We start from the raw sequence: 17,444 nt of genomic DNA, 5'->3' as shown, positions 1-17,444 counted from the left end.
GTCTGAGAGACTGGTGTTTGGGTTGAGATTTGGATAATAGGATTAGTTTGGTCCTGGCAGATCCCCCAGGGGATCAGGCAGGATTCTAAGGAAAGAAATTGGATAGAGGAGAGAAGGTTGGGTGAGGAGTTAAGACTCAATGAGAGAGACCTGGGAAAGAAGTATGGGAAGATGGGTTCTGATAGGGAGGGAGCATGTGGGAAGTGATGGGAAGGCCTCCAAGGCAGGGAAAGCTGAACACTGCTGTGTCCTGACTGCTGTGTTTTCCTAGTCCCTCCTGGAGACGCATGATTCTGTGGCATCAAAAAGCTATGAGACGCCACCTCCTAGCCCTGGTCTGGATCCCATGTTCAACAACCAGCCTGTCCCTCCAGATGCTGTACGAATGGTGGGCATCCGAAAGACCGCAGGAGAGCACCTGGTGAGGGCACTAGGGTGGAAGGTAAAGGGAAGAGGGTGAAGGGTCATCAGGGAGAGTGGTGGGCACTGGGGAGGGCATGTCCATGCCATGGCCAAGGGGGAGTGCAGAATACACTAAAGGAGGGATTGTATAGGGCTTTGGGGAAGTGGGGAAACATAGATGCAGCTGGGGAAAGGGCTAGCAAATGAAGCAGGGGGTCTCTAGGGAGGGAGGAGGATCTAATTTTAACTCCAAGGGAGAAAACACAAATTCCAGCATCTGGGGACATATATACATTTATACATGTGTATACATATACATATATACATTTCAGGGTCCTTTGTCAGTAAGTAAAGAGACAGGAAGAAACTGTTGTGCTTTAATAAAGAAGAGGACTCGATGTGGATACCAATCCTACCTCTGATAATACTCAGTTGTGGGGTCATTAACAAGACATTTCACTTTTTGAAGCCTCAGTTTCCCCATCAGTAAAATAAGAATAATAACACCTTAGTACTTGTAAAGATCAATTACTCAACAAATATCAGCTAAGTACCTACTATGTGCCAGGCAGGAGGGATACATTCAACACTGATGAAAAGTAAAACACTCTCTTCCCTCAAAGAGTTTCCATTCTTTGGTAGGAGAGAGAAAGTGCATATAAGTGGATATAAAATAATTATATGCAAGCTAACTTTGGGGGTTCTGTGAGGATCTCAAGAGTCTTATTTAGGCGATGGCCCAGTCTGAGCTGACTTTTATAGAGCAAATGAGATCATTTTAAATGCATATAAATCTCGAAGGCCTTTATAAGCTCCATGATTGATAATTATCATTACTATTATTTTCTCTTTCTCCGAGTTAGTGCTGCCTTATTGCTTCATCCGGTCTAATCAGTACAAGGGAACTAGGGAAGGAGGTGTGTGTTCTTAAACTTGGCTTCTAGCCCAGGAGGTCAAAGAGAGGAAGAGGAAGAGGAAGAAGAGAAAGAGGAAAAGGAGGAGAAAAAAGAAGAGTAGGAGGAGGAAGAGAAGAAAGGCGAAGAGGAAGAGGAGCAGGAGGAAGAAGGGGAGGGGGCACTATTTAAAGAAGATCTGCTAGGAGAGCTGAGGGGCCTGGAGCTTTAGGTGGAGCTCCCAAAACACCCAGGATCCTGAGAACTGACCAGGAGGCTGGGATTGGGAATGGGAATGACAGGTTCTGGAGAGAAGGTCAGGACATTTAAGTCTGTCCTTTAACCCACCTCTTCCTGCTTTGCCCAGGGGGTGACATTCCGAGTGGAGGGTGGAGAGCTGGTGATTGCCCGCATCCTTCACGGGGGCATGGTGGCCCAGCAGGGCCTGCTGCATGTAGGTGATGTCATCAAGGAGGTAAATGGGCAGCCTGTGGGCAGTGACCCCCGGGGGCTGCAGGAGTTACTCCGAAGTGCCAGTGGAAGTGTCATCCTCAAGATTCTGCCCAGTTACCAGGAGCCCCACCTGCCTCGACAGGTGGGCATTCAGTTGGCAGCTGTCCCTCAAAATCAGGCCCTGTCCCTGTCATCCTATCTCTCTCCCTGGACCCCGGCATCTTTCCTTCTACACTTGATTTCCCCCCAGGTTGTTGGTTATTCTGAGGGGAGCTTCATGTATACTCCTTTCTCTCTCCCAAATTGTGTATATCTATGTGTGTGTGTGTGTTACAGGTGAGGTGTGATCTGGGTATATAAGCATGTTTGCATGTTCTGGATGCAAGGGTTTGTGTAGTCTGTCCCCATGCCTGCTCATGGGGGGAGATTGGGGTCTCTGCACAGAGCCTGTACATGTAGCCTGGCATAGATATGGTGCGGGGATGCACGCACGTGCAGAGACGAGATGCGGGAAGGAAAGAATGCTGGATCTGGAGTCAGGAGAGGTCTGGTCTGTCCCAACTCCTGGGGATGTGACCACGGCCAGTCATCCTCTCCGAGCTTCAATGTCCTGGAGGTGAAGTAGTACCTACTTCATAGGGTGATGGTTGGGCAGCAGATAATTTCATGGATGCAAAGCTTTATAGACCTTAAATTACATGGGTGTGCAACACCCTAATACACATGTATGCATTCTTGAATTTGCATGTGCATTCCATATACACAGTGTACCCTTGTACAGGCATGTGCATTTTTGCACATACAGATGTGCATACATGTACATATACATGCATCCATATAAACAGTAGATCCTTGTACAGGCATGTACATTTTTGTACATACAGGTGTGCATACATGTATATATACATGCATCCAAATAAACAGTAGATCCTTGTACATGCAGATGCTTCCATGTATGTGTGTCCTTGTAGATGTGTGTTATTGCATGTATCTTTGTACATATGTGTGCACCTTTATACATGTGTGCATTTGTGTATGTACACTGTGCATCCTTGCAAACATACATTCTAACACACATGTGCATCCTTGTGTATTATGTCCTTGTACATGCGTGTGCCCTTATACACATGTGCATTTGTTTGTGTCTTTGTACATGTGTGTACCCTTATACACATCTGCATTTGTATATATGCAATGCATCTATGTACTCAGTGCATCCTTGTACAGACATATGCATTCTAGTACACATGTGCATCCTTGTGTGTGTCCTTGTACATGTGTACCCTTATACACATGTGCATTTGTATATATGCAATGCATCTATGTACTCAGTGCATCCTTGTACAGACATATGCATTCTAGTACACATGTGCATCCTTGTGTGTGTCCTTGTACATGTGTACCCTTATACACATGTGCATTTGTGTGTATGTGTCCTTGTACATGTGTGTACCCTCATACATATCTGCATTTGTGTATATGCAATGCATCTATGTATACAGTGCATCCTTGTACAGACATATGCATTCTATACACATGTGCATCCTTGTGTGTCCTTGTACATGTGTGTGCCCTTATACACACATGAATGTGTATACATGTGTGTGTGCCCATATAAGCAGTGGATCCTTGTAACGCAGCCATGTGTGAGTGTCCATATAGACACATGGGCATCTTTGTGTGTATATGTCCTTGTACATGTGTGTGCACCCTTATATGCTTGTTATTTGGTTAGTTCAGTGATGTCTGCCTCTTCATGTCCCCATCTGGAGTTTTCTTGGCAAAGATACTGGAGTAGTTTGCCATTTCCTTCTCTAGCTCATTTTATAGATGAGAGAACTGAGGCAAATAGGGGTAAGTGACTTGCCCAGGGTCACATGGTTATTAAGTGTCCTGGGCCAGATTTGAACCGAGGAACGTGTGTTTTTCTGCCTCTTTGCCAGGCACTCTGTCCACTGTGCTACCTAGCTGCCTCTTGTGTATTTGTAGGTACGTATATTGCCTTGTACACATGTATGTGTTTATGTGCATGGCAAGTATGCATATAAGCTTGTGTGGAGTGTTTCTCCTGGCACTGAGCATAAACAGCCTGGGCTACTCCTCCTGTCAGAATGAAACTCCCCAGGCCTGGCTGTCTCCCAGCAGCCTGTGGGGTTTGTGTCTAGAAAGGGCTTTATCACAACCCGAGCCCAACTGGCAAGCGAGGGAGGGGAATGAGGGATCCATCTTGTTGTGAAGGATCCCTTTCCTTCTCCCATTAGAGAGTCTGGAGAGAGATAAGGAGGAGTGATAACCCTGCCCATAAATGGGAGGGACAAAGACAGAACGAATCCACTGCCCTTTGTTCTGGGCAGAGAAAGGAGCCTGGCAGTGGATGGCAGAGCAGGCAGAGACAGTGACGTTCCCCCTTAAAGGGGCAAGGGCTGGTGTGTGTGAGTGTGGCTGTCTGTGTGTTTCTCCTTTTCCTCCCACTCTCCCCCTGGGACTTTAGAGGCTAGAGGCTGGCACCTGGGTACCCATGAGGTGGGAAGCCGCACACTTGTCCTTCCCCTACCACCCCATTCCTGGACTCCCTTCCTGATACTGTGCCCCCCATGACCCTTGATCCATACGTGCTCCTCTCCCCTTTCCCCAGGTGTTTGTCAAATGCCATTTTGATTATGAGCCAGCCCGGGACAGCCTGATCCCCTGCAAGGAGGCTGGCTTGCGCTTTTGTGCTGGGGACTTGCTCCAGATCGTTAACCAGGATGATGCTAACTGGTGGCAAGTGAGTGCCCATGCTTGTTGCCCCCTGGAAGCCAAGCCTTGTGCCCCAAGGATGCCTTGGATCCTCCCTGACTCTGTCCACCTTAGCCAGCTGTCTAGCCAAGCAAGGGGGTGGTACGGCTATTGGGAAAGCGGGGAGCCTGAATGTCCTCCCTGAGGTTGGTCTTTTCCTGAGGAAGGGTATCAGAAGCTGGCTAGATGGGAGGGAGAGTGAAGGGGAGCAGGGGAGATTGCAAAGTTCTTAAGTCTGGTGGGCATGGGGGTGTTTCAGGCATGCCACGTAGAGGGGGGCAGTGCCGGGCTCATCCCTAGCCAGCTGCTGGAAGAGAAACGGAAGGCCTTTGTCAAGAGGGACCTGGAGATGACACCCACCTCAGGTAAGCCCATTTTGGGTCAGCTCTCGCCAGTGTGGGAGTACGAGGAGAGCACTTCCAGGTTACCCATCTCTCCTCTCCTATTGCTAGGTGCCCTGTGTGGCAGCATTTCAGGCAAGAAGAAGAAGCGAATGATGTATCTCACTACCAAAAACGCGGGTAGGTGCACTCACACCTGAGCACTGCCCGTCTTTTTCTGCACCTTACCCTCAGCATTCTCGCCCTGGATGCCGCGTGGAAACTGAACCTTAGTGTTTCTTGGACTTTACTTTGCCCCCAAGCACTAATCTCAGGTCTCCTTCCTCAAGATTTCCTACTGCCAGACAAGACCCCTTGACCCTTAGCACTAACCCATAGGCATTGCATTCATCTCTGAATATTCCTCCGTGTCCCTGTCTACCTGTCCCCTTTGCCCTACATACCCACGCCGGCCTGATAGGTGGTGCGCTTGCCCCCTGTGCTCTCAGAGTTCGACCGGCATGAGCTTCTGATCTATGAGGAGGTGGCCCGGATGCCCCCTTTCCGCCGGAAAACCCTGGTGCTGATTGGAGCGCAGGGCGTGGGGCGACGTAGCCTGAAGAACAAGCTCATCATGTGGGACCAGGACCGCTACGGCACCACAGTGCCCTGTGAGTTGATGCTGGGTGGGCACTATAAACCAAGGGAGGGCACCAGGAGGAGCAGTAGACATTGGTTTCCCTTTGTTTCTTTCTCAGCATCTAGAGCATGGTCTTGTCCATAGAAGGTATGGAAAGAAGTAGTGTGGGTAATAAGTGGAAAGCCCGACCTGGAGCAGGAGCACAGGTGCAAATCCCACTCTAGATACTAGTGTGTGATGCTGGGCAAGCCACTTACCCTTTGAAGGGCTCGGTTTCCTAATCTGTAAAATGAAGGGGTTGACCTTGATTATCTAACTCTGATCTTATGAAGTGTTGGCTGAATTAAAGTGGACAGTATGCTTGGGAGGGGCAAGTGGGGGTGCAATCAATGGGCTGCTGGGCATTCGAGTCAAGAAGACGCCTCTTCCTGAGTTCTAATATGGTCTCAGACACTTCTTAGCTGTGCAAGTCACTTCATCCTGTTTGCCTCAGGTTTCTTATCTGTAAAATGAGCTGAAAAGAAAATGGCAAACCACCCAAGGATTTTTGCCACGAAAACCCCAAAAGGGGTCACCAAGAGTCAAGATATGACTGAAAAATGTATATGAGAGGTCTAATCTAACCAGCATTTAGGGCCAACTGGTGGTAATGGTGGTAATAGTAGTAGTAGTAGTGCTGGTGATGATAGTAATACTACTACTACTATCCACTACTACTACTACCACCACTACTACTCACTACTACTACTACCACCACTACCACTACTACCTGCTACTACTATTGCCACTACTACTACTACCATTACTACCCACTATTACTACTGCCACTACCACTACTACCCACTACTTCTACTACTACTACTACCACTACTACCCACTACTACTACCACTACCACCACTATTACTACTACTACTATCACCACCACCACTACCACTACTACCCACTACTACTACCACTAATACCACTACCACCACTACCACCACTACTACTACCACCATTACTACTACTACCACCACCACTACTACCCACTACTACTACCACCACTACTACTCACTACTACCTACTACTACTATTGCCACTACCACTACTACCCACTGTTACTACTGCCACTATCACTACTACTACTGCTACCACCACCACCACTACCATCACTACCACCACTACCACTACCACTATCACTACTACCCACTACTACCCATTGCTACTACTACCACCATAACTAACACCACCACTACTACTACTACTCACTACTACTACTACCACCACTACCACCACTACTACTACCACCATTACTACTACTACTACCACCACTACTACCCACTACTACCCACTACTACTACCACCACTAATACCACTACCACTACTACCCACTACTACTACTAATATCACTACCATTAACACCACTACCACTACTACCAATACTACCCATTTCTACTACTACCACCACTACTACTCACTACTACCTACTACTACTATTGCCACTACCACTACTACCCACTGTTACTACTGCCACTACCACTACTACTACTGCTACCACCACCACCACTACCACCACTACCACTACCACTATCACTACTACCCACTACTACCCATTGCTACTACCACCACCATAACTACCACCACCACTACTACTACTACTCACTACTACTACTACCACCACTACCACCACTACTACTACCACCATTACTACTACTACCACCACCACTACTACACACTACTACTACCACTACTACCCACTACTACTACCACCACTAATACCACTACCACTACTACCCACTACTACTACTAATATCACTACCATTAACACCACTACCACTACTACCAATACTACCCATTTCTACTACTACCACCACTACTACCACTACCACTACTACCAATACTACCCATTTCTACTACTACCACCACTACTACCACTACTACCCACTACTACTATTACTACCACTCTACCACTAACATACTACTACTATTACTACCATTCTACCACTAACACACTACTATTACTACCACCACTACTACTCGAGTACTACTCGAACACCACTACCACTACTACCCATTACTACTACTACCACCACTACCACTACTACCACCAGCACCACTGCTACTACTATTAGAAAGACAGGGAGTCAGATACATCTAGAGCTGACTGCTCACTTTGCTACATGTTATCTATGCGACCAAGCACTATTCCCTTCTCCTCCCTGGGCCTTATCTTATCATCTATAACATGACAGAGTTGGGATCCATGATCTGCAAGGTCCCTTCTAGCTCTAGTTATTAACCCTAGGAGGCTGTGAAATGTCAGCTCTTATTTATTGACATTCTACCTGATTAGTCAGTGAGCGCCCTCTTCTGGTGGACAATGGATACTGCATCATTGATTTGGGGACTGCAACCCAACTTGGTTCTAGGTATTATATTGAGATGTGACCTTCTTAGCCCTTACCCTACCCTCTAAAAATATAATGATGATGATAATAATAACTTGTATTCATACAGCACTTCAATATTTTCAAAATACTTTATGAACATCTTATTTTGTTCTTACTATAACTCCAGGGGCAAGTATTATTATCATCATCATTTTACAGATGGAGAAACTGAGGCAGACAGAGGTTAAGCGATTTGGCTAGAACATAGAGTTAGGAGGTGTTTGAGACTAGATTTGAACTCAAGTCTTCCTTCCTTCAGGGTCAGTGTTCTATCTATGGGCCACCAATCTGCCTCAAGAAATTGGTAATGTAGCTTACAAGATAAGACATGTCTATAGCCTTCAGTCAGAAGGGATCAGGGATCTCAGAGATTACCCAACTTCTGTGTTTACATCTCTGGAGATAGGGAAATCATTACCTCTTGAGGAACTGTTTCCATTTGGGAAACAGCTTTACTCTTTGGGAAGTTTTTTCCTGATATTTTCCCAAATTTTCCCTTATAACTTCTGCCCTTGGGCCCTTCTGAAGTCAAGCAAACTAAGTTTATTCCCTCTTCCATGTTCTAGCTCTTCAATAACTCTCATGTCTTCCTTAGTATGACTCAAATGGGGTCATGAAGTGTTAGAAATGAGTAAACAAGGTATCTGGAGTCGTGAGCATCTCTAGTTAGAGAGTAGGGACCACAGAAGGCTCATACTACCAATGTAGATTGAGCCTTTCCTGGTTTGGAGATGGGGAAGTTGAAGCTGAAGTTATGTGACTTGTTTAGAGTCATAAACCAGTTAGGGGCTGAGACAGGATTGAACTCAGGTCTTCCTGATTCCAAGTTCGTGATGTGATTTAGCTGCCTCAGTATATTCCTACGTGTTTTCCACCCCCTTTGCTTACTAGATACATCTCGTCGGCCCAAGGACACTGAACGGGAAGGCCAGGGCTATAGTTTTGTGACCCGGGCAGAGATGGAGGCTGACATTCGTGCCGGCCGCTACCTTGAGCATGGGGAATATGAAGGAAATCTGTATGGCACTCGAATTGATTCCATCCGAAATGTGCTCAGTGCTGGCAAGGTGTGCGTGTTGGATGTCAATCCCCAGGTAAGCCCTGACCTCCTGGCCACTTCCAAGCCACACACTTATCCTCAAGAGGGACCTTCTTCATACTAGCAGCAGCCCAGTTTTCAAGGAGCATCTCTAATCCTAAATAACACTGCCATCCCTGGGGATCCTGAGTTTGATTTCCAGTCTGACTTTCTTTCTACCTCTATGTCTTTAGGTAAATTACATAGGACCTCTGAACCTTAATTTCTTAATTTGTAAAAACTAGGAAAATGGACTGGTAACCTCCAAGGTCTTTTCTGTCCTTAAATCTACAATTCTATGTTTTTATGTATGATTGCTCAGTATATGATCTATGACTATCTTTACCCTTCTAGTACCAACCCCGGGTCATCCTCCCTCTGATCCTCCTTACTCTTCCCATGAGTCTTCTTCTCTCACTTTTTTTTTCTTAATGGATTCTCCAAGTTACCTAGATCTCCCTTTCCTGGGAGCAAATTCTACTTTGACTTTATACACTTTTTTTTTTTTTTTTTGAGGCAATCAGGGTTAAGGGACTTGCTTTTTGAATTTAGTTCCTCTTGATTCCAGGACAGTACTCTATCCTAGCTAAATGGTACAAAGCTGCCTATGACTTCATAAACTTCTAATATTTTCCTTGACCATGGGCAATACCCCATTTTCCAGGGACCTTCTGTAACTTTACATAATACCTTTTACCCATCCCTAGAAACCTTGGATTTGAACCCCTTGCTGCTATCTCTTTACCAAAGCAGATGAAGATCCTTTTCCTATTTTGTATTTCATCTGAACCCTGAAGTTGGGAAAGTGCTAGAGAGATCCAATATTGAGGAGGGGAATAAAGAAAAATAAGGAGATAATGCTAAATACCCTCTCTTCTTCCTCAGGCAGTGAAGGTACTAAGAACTGCTGAGTTTGTTCCATATGTGGTTTTCATTGAGGCTCCTGACTTTGAAACCCTGCGTGCCATGAACCGGGCTGCTCTGGAAAGTGGGGTGGCGACTAAACAGCTCACGGTGAGCAGGACACAGAAAAGAAGTGCAAAGATGGGCACAGTGGTGGAAAGTATAAGGATAGGATAGTTGGGCTGGCCCAATGGGAAGGATGCAAGAAGGGCTCAGGGTACAATGTATTCCCCAATGGGATACAGTGACGAGTGGGAAGGCTGGGTCGCAGGTTGTATCTTCATCCTTACAATGATTCATCAAACATTCATTAAGCAGAAGCTCCATTGAGGACATAAATAGGTATATTAAACTCAATTCTTGCCTCTCAGGATATTACATGAGATAACTGGACAGTGTGATAAGAGATAGGAGAGACAGACAGACAGACAGAAACAGAGAGAGAGACAGAGATCTTGATCTAGGAGATATGCAAATTTTTCATGGGAGTGATGGCATTTGAGGCTTGATCAGGGCAGATAAAGATAGAATGGAGGAGTATCCCAGGTCAAGATAGTTTGGGATTGGATCACAGAACTGAGTGGGAGGAAAAGGAGTTTAAACTTTATTAGACAGGCGTGGATAGTTACTGGAAATTCTTATGTAGGGGAGTAATGGGATAAAATGGTGTCTATGAGGAGGATGGATTGGCTTTCAATTAGGAGGCAATTAGAGGGGTCAAGGTGACATATGATGAGGACCTGAACTAGAGTAATGACTTGGGGTGTCATGGAGGAAGCGTAGTTGATATTGAAGGGGTAAAATTAACAAGAGTTGGTGACACATTTAATGTGGAGAACAAAGAAGATTCCAAAGGTCACTCATATGTTTTCAGCTTGAATAACTTGGAGGGTGGTGATACCATTGCCAGTATTAGGGAAATCAGGAAGAGGAACGGGTTTAGTGGGGCAGGTGATGGATTCAGTTTTATATATTAAAATTTAAGATGTTAATTGGATCATTGGATGGAGCTGATAAATAGCAGTGAAAGGAAATAGGAAGGAAGAAAAGGAAAGAGGAAAGAAGGAATCTTGATCTTAGAGGAAGAAGCACTGGTAGACTGGTGAGGATAGAAATCAATAGGAAGGGGCCAGGCAATGAATTTTAAGTGGGGAAAAAGTGAAGATTAATGAGTATAGAATATTTTCTTGAGAAATTTATTAGTGAAAAGTGGGATAAAAATAAAAGAACTCTTTGAGATGTATCCAAGTGACAAGAATAATTTTTCCCCTTCAGACAGGGAGAGCTGAGCAAGTTTGGAGATCCAGAGGAAGATAGTACAGTGTGAAGAGATTGAACATGCAAGAAATGGGGTTTAAAAAATGAAGCAGGGTTTAGTAGGAGATGGACAGAACTAGACTGGAAGGCTCAAGTAGAAGGGTTGACTTTGGCAAGAAGAGACATTTCTTCCCCTGGGAGAGAAGAGAAGAAGTGAAGATATAGAAATACTGAGATGCAGAGAGGAGGGGAGTCAAACTGGATGTCTAGATCTCTAAAAAGTAGGAGGAACCAAGCATGTGTTCTGAGAATGTAGGAAGCAGGGACTTTAAGTGGTATTAGGAACTTATAGTTAGTGGAAAAGTTTTGAACCCACCCCTATAGGGAATACAGTGGAAAGTCAATAAGAGATTAATGAAAATCTTCCTGAACAGAAAGAAGCCCATTTAAGCTAAAGAGCTATGTTGTTGGCCCTTGTTAACCTGTTTTGGGGACTTCTAGAAATGCTAGGTTGCATAGTGGTTAGAGTGCCAGGCCTGGAATCAGGAAGATTCATGAGTTCAAATCTGGCCTCAGATACTTAACTAGCTGTGTGATCCTGGGCAAGTCACTTAATCCTGTTTGTCTCAGTTCCTCATCTGTAAAATGAGCTGGGGAAGGAAATGGCAAACCACTTCAGTATCTTTGCCAAGAAAATAGAGTGTGTAAAAAGGACTAATGTAGAATTACTTTGGGAAAAATGAATTGGAATCCAATTGTAAAGGACCTTAAATGCCAAGCAGAGGAGTAGAAACTCCTTAATCCTGGAAAAATAAGGAGCCATTGGATGACACGGTCAGAATCGCACTTTTGGTAGCTGAATAAAGGATAGATTGGAGGGGGGAGACTGGAGGCAGGGACAATAATTAGGAGGCTATTACAATATTACAATAATCCAGGTGAGAGGTGATGAAGAACTGGAGTAAGGTGATGGCTTTCTGAGCAGAAAGATGAGATGAATGCAAGAAATGTGTGAAGTCAAAGAGAAATGTCGGGTGAGATAGAGAGAGGTTTGAGGAATACATCAAGGGAGGTGTCAGGGAAGGGAGTGGTGTTCTGGACCTATCAAGTTTGAGATGCCAGTGTGACACTCAATTTGCAATGTCCACTAGGCAGTAAGAAATGTGAAATTGGACTGGAGCTCTCTTGAAAGGCTGAGGATTTCTCTCTGTCTATAGCCTTTTCAGGGAATGAATCAATCTATCTATCCATCCATCCATCCATCTATCTATCCATCCATCCAGCCATCTATCATTCTATCATTCTATCTCTCATTCTAGCTACCCATTCAGTAAAGCTCCAGATATTGGATGTTGTCTAGAAGATAAATGAACAGCTTTGTAGGGACTGGTTGGAAGCAGACTGGTGGTGGAGAGGTGTGCAGGAGACAGTGCTGCTGGATCAGAATGCTCAGAATGTGGAAGGAGGACATCAGAGGGAGATCTTCCTGTCTGCCTTCGTTACAGGCTTGGCAGGGATCACACTAGTCTCCTTCCCAAGGTCTGGTGCTCTCCTTCTTCATTCCTAGCCTGACCCAGAAGCAACAATAAGACAATGAGAGAAAAGATCCAAGTTCAACAGGGGAAGAAAGGAAGGGCAAAAGGAAGAATGTTATTAAGACAAAGAAGGAAAGAAGAGAGGGACAGTATTAGAGAGAGGAGCCTTCTCTAGCTAAAGCGCTCCCCCAAGATTCTACCCCAGCCCAGGCTCTCAATAAAGTTGATCAGTTTCTGCTCAGCGCCCAATCTTCAGGTTCTCTTTTACTGGTGGACATAGGTAGGCAGCAAAATCTTGGTCTCCTGTGAACTCTATCAGGTTGGGGAAGGCATTTCTTAGGCAGATATAAGTGGACACTCTTGGGGTTTCCGTGAATGATCACTGGGGCAGATGATTGTGGACCTAGATGGCATGATAAAGTGAATCAGTTAGGAAATGAGATAGGGCTTGAATTCATGTGGTACTTGCTAGCTGTGTGATCTTGACCAAATACCCTTAACTTCCCTGATTCCTCAGTTGGCTCATCTGTTAAAATAGAATGAATGATAGCATCTATCTCACACAGCCATTGTAAGCCTCAAATGAAATCATTTATGGAAAGTGTAAATATGAACTATGAAGCCCATGGTGACTTCTTAGTGAGCCTAGGTAGGAATGCCCCTGACCTAGAGATTATCTTCTCTCAGCACAGGGAATATTTATCATTTTAATATGCAACGTAGAGGGAAAATCCTAAGGGGAAGGGACTATTAAACTCAGCTGTCAGGGGGCTGTCTCTAATTCATTCAGTCATAGGAAATAATGGAGGGCATAAGGAGGATGGGTTCTCATCTAGGGGAGGGAAGGTGATTGGGAGGGAGGAGTGGGATGGAAAAGGAGCATTTGACTTAGTGGATCTCCCTGGGCCTTGCAGGAGGCGGACTTGAAACGGACAGTTGAAGAAAGCAGCCGGATCCAGAGAGGGTATGGACACTACTTTGACCTCACTCTGGTGAATGATAACCTTGAGAGGACCTTCCGAGAACTTCAGACTGCGATGGAGAAGCTGCGGACAGAACCCCAGTGGGTGCCTGTCAGCTGGGTATATTAATCCTGCTGCCCATCTCTGGCACAGAGATTCACATCCCCATTCCACACTCCTTAGTCACTCAGACCTCATCCTCTGTCAGGTGGTGTCATTGAGCATCCTCTGCAAAGGTTCCCATGTCCCTTAGCCCAGCTCCCTTGGGAAGCTGTGTCCACTCCTTGGGATAAAATGCCAGGTGGGCAATGAAAGCTACTATCAGCTCTCAAAAAGATACTGTCAGGGTAAAGTATGTTCATGGGGCACCTTGGTGCCCAGGTGCTGCCCACCTTTCTCATTGTTAGCTATCAGCCTACCTGGTACCATCTCCACTCTTTAAAGGGACCAAACTGTGCTTAGGAGGGTGGGGGAAGGGGGAGAAGCCTCCCAAGGTACCCATCAGTCCATAAATGAGAAAAGCTGACATTTAGGTGAGCACCAAGGTCCCCTGCTGCCACTTTATTTAGTCACCTTTTCTCCTCAGGGCTAGCATAGATCTACTCCTACCCGAGTGCCCTTCCTACTGGCTAGTCACTTAATCCTGGGATTTAGGGATGGGAGAATTGTTATGTCACCATCTAAATCAGGTGGCCATTTGGTCCAGACCTGCCTAGGAGCGAGTTCTGCCTGGTGCTACCAACCCAAAGCCTGGGAAAGATCAAAGCCCATGAAGCCAGGACCCAGGGTGAAAATGGGCACTATCTTTCCGGATGTTCCTGGAGAACGGAATGGAATCTGTGTTGTGAAAGATTCCCAGGGCTCAACCTCTCTCTCTTATCTCCACTCCCCTCCCCCAAGTACACAGCAACTCACTGCCGAAGACTCCCCTATTTTACCTTCCGGACCTCTCAGCACTGCTCTTCCCCAGCCTCACCTGGGAGGTATTGGGATGGGCAGAAGACCTCGGCCTTCAGAAAGGAAAATAGACCTCCTATATAGTTACTGCTGAAGATTTCCATGAACTTGGAAACCTGAGAGGGGCCAGTCAACCTCATGATCTGGGCCCATTATTCCTTGCTGTTTCACCAAGGGCTTAGTCTTTCCTCCTTAATCCCTCCAGGCAATCTGAGTACCAGCCTTTTCCAGCTGACAAGGCCTGGCTCTGGGAGTCCCATTTAGGAGGGTGGAGATAGGAGGCCTGGGTAACCTGGAGAGAGTGGGATGGAGAAGGCCAGGTGGGAGTGAAGCATGAAGAATAGAGATGCTTCCTTCCATGTCACACTGATCCTATGTGTGTGAGACATGTATATGGGCCTCTCTTTCAGGGAGGGATGGGAGAAGAAATTTTGGAGTCTCTGGTGGGACTGGCTTGAGTGGTCCCTATTTCTCCTTTGTATTGTGATGGTCCCTCTCCTTAAACAGGGGAGAAATCCAGTCTTAGAAATCATCAGATTTTTATTTCCCAATCCCTGTTTCCATGCCCCATCCTCCAAATTGTGAGGGTACACCATGACCCCCTAATTTAGGAGTTTGGAGTAGTACAGAAACCAACTTTGTAAAATAGAATTTCCCTGTAAGAAGAGAATGCTGTTAGAATTTCCAGGGTCATTTCATTTATTCCCTTGCCTTTTAATAGGATAGCCCTTTTATCCCACAGGAATCATCATAGGAAACCTCAAAGGGAGGGAAACCCCCCCAAAAAAACTAGCCTTTCCCTGATGTTGGTGTTTGGGGCCTCTACATGCTTATCCTTACTTGAGGGCCTAGTCCTTCTGTGTGTTTAACCTCATCTTTCTTGCTGCAATGTCAGTTCAAGCTGGCCCCTGACCCACTGTGCCCTGCCCAACCCCACTTCGTTGGGGAGGGAGGGATGTCCCATTCCAGGAGGCCCAGGAAGCTTGTGCTCTCTAATCCCTTCTCAGTGTCCCCTTCTTGCTTAGGACCCTGGGAGGGCCAGGGGTTCATTAGCATATTCCTGAGAGGAGAAGAAACATATAAGAGAATTGAGTAAAGAGAGAATAAACAAACTTATTTATTACAAGTGGTAGAAATAAATTATTAATATGTAAATATTGTTTGCATAATATAAGCAAATGAAATGTAGAGGGCCTGGCAGCTCTCCCAGTTGTTTTTCTCTCTGCATCTCATTTGTAAAAATCTGCATATGCTATATCTACATTTTTTCCCTATCTTCATCCCCCATTTTCTCCCATCATCCCCTGCTGTCTTCTGGTCTAGCCTGCAGAGCCAGTGGGAGGGGGAAGAAGGGATTCTCTATAGCTTGTAGAACTAGTCCTAGTTGTAAGAGAATTCATCCCTTGCCCTTACCTATTCCCCAGCCTCTTGCAGAAATTCCCAGTTGGTGACTTCAAGGTCCCTTTTAGCTCTAGTTTCTGTGATCTTATTACAACATTTTGCCCTTTCTCTCAGATCAATCTACATGGGACTGAGAGATGATGCTTTTCTAAGGATGACAGGGGAGATACAAGAAGCAAGATTGGTCAGGACCCAGGGAATCTAGCAGAGCCTAATCCTTTTCTAGCCTGAAGATCCATTTTTAGAGTTGCGTCAGGGCTCACCTGTACCAGTTCCTGAATCTATCCCCTGGCTCCCTATTTCCCCTGGGATTGGTAGGAGAGGAAGAGCTGGGCTAAGACAATCTAGAAGTTGGGGGCTCTGCAGTTTTTATTTTGCCTTGCTATCCACAGTAGGATTACTTTCCATTCTGTGTGAGGAAATTTGGAGTAATCCAATGGGCATCTTGGGAAAATAGAATTTCCTTTTAAGAAGGGAATGCTGTCACTGACAAGACCCTCTCCTTGGGGAGAGCCTGGAAACTTGTTGGGCCATCTCTATAGGAAAGTGAGACCTCTTTGTTCTCCGTATAATATAGCACTATATAAATGGAAGCCTGGATGAATAGGATGGATGGACTCCTTAACTCTCTGAATGCTCTTACCTCACAATCTCACACAAAGACACCCATAATACACATAATAACCATCCATATTCCCTTCTGGAGACATACAAATAAGTTTTAGACTCAGTATAATAGAAAATAGACTAGTTTGGGAATAGTGAGTTCTGGAGGCATACAAATAAGTTTTAGACTCAGTATAATAGAAAACAGACTAGTTTGGGAATAGTGAGTTATTTCAAGCACACATGTAATTGAGGAATGTACCTTTTATAGGGCTCATTTAGTGCTGGACTGCTAGGTGGCTAGAGTTCTGGGCCCTGAGTCAGGAAGCCTTTAACTTGTTGATTTCAAATCTAGGCTTAGATGCTCACTAGCTTTGTGACCCTAGACAAGTTACTTAACCACATTTACCTCAGTTTCCTCATCTGTAAAATGAGCTGGACAAGGAAATGACAAACTACTTCAGTATCCTTGCTAAAAAAAAATAAAGCCCAAAAGAGATCAAAAAGTTATATATGACTGAAACAATGGAGAAAACACACACACCCAAATGTGTATTAAGCACAGACTGTATAGAGAGCACTGAGATAGGCTTTAGGGAGTTAATATTTTAAGGAAGACAGTCTGCAATCTGTAATGGATCCCAGATACAACTATTCACATTTAGACACATTATAGGATCTTAAGTCTAGAAAGGAAAGTGATCTTAGAAATGATTTAGTCCAACTTATCTAAAGCAATTTGAGTGGTGGCTTGGCATAGAAGAAAAGGTCTGAGTTTAGAGTCAGGTAAGTTAGCTCAAATCCCAGTTCTGCCATTTCCTTGCTATGT

General features: G+C 45.2%; 1 protein-coding gene across 3 annotated transcripts in view; it reads left to right on the top strand.

The window, feature by feature from the left end:
- The window catches only part of MPP2 (MAGUK p55 scaffold protein 2), a 33,442-nt gene extending 17,708 nt beyond the window's left edge, over positions 1 to 15,734 (top strand). For all 3 annotated transcript variants that reach the window (XM_051994800.1, XM_051994799.1, XM_051994798.1), the window contains 9 exons: positions 272 to 421; positions 1,663 to 1,890; positions 4,384 to 4,515; positions 4,786 to 4,891; positions 4,979 to 5,047; positions 5,356 to 5,517; positions 8,808 to 9,010; positions 9,880 to 10,008; positions 13,604 to 15,734. In XM_051994800.1, the coding sequence (XP_051850760.1) occupies positions 272 to 421; positions 1,663 to 1,890; positions 4,384 to 4,515; positions 4,786 to 4,891; positions 4,979 to 5,047; positions 5,356 to 5,517; positions 8,808 to 9,010; positions 9,880 to 10,008; positions 13,604 to 13,780 (1,356 nt within the window). In that variant the 3' untranslated portion in view covers positions 13,781 to 15,734. The remainder of the gene's footprint in view (positions 1 to 271; positions 422 to 1,662; positions 1,891 to 4,383; positions 4,516 to 4,785; positions 4,892 to 4,978; positions 5,048 to 5,355; positions 5,518 to 8,807; positions 9,011 to 9,879; positions 10,009 to 13,603) is intronic.
- Positions 15,735 to 17,444: the final 1,710 nt, after the last annotated feature.

Source organism: Antechinus flavipes, chromosome 4 (genome assembly GCF_016432865.1).
Source record: "Antechinus flavipes isolate AdamAnt ecotype Samford, QLD, Australia chromosome 4, AdamAnt_v2, whole genome shotgun sequence".
Taxonomy (NCBI): domain Eukaryota; kingdom Metazoa; phylum Chordata; class Mammalia; order Dasyuromorphia; family Dasyuridae; genus Antechinus; species Antechinus flavipes.
This window is presented reverse-complemented; position numbering and strand designations above follow the sequence as displayed.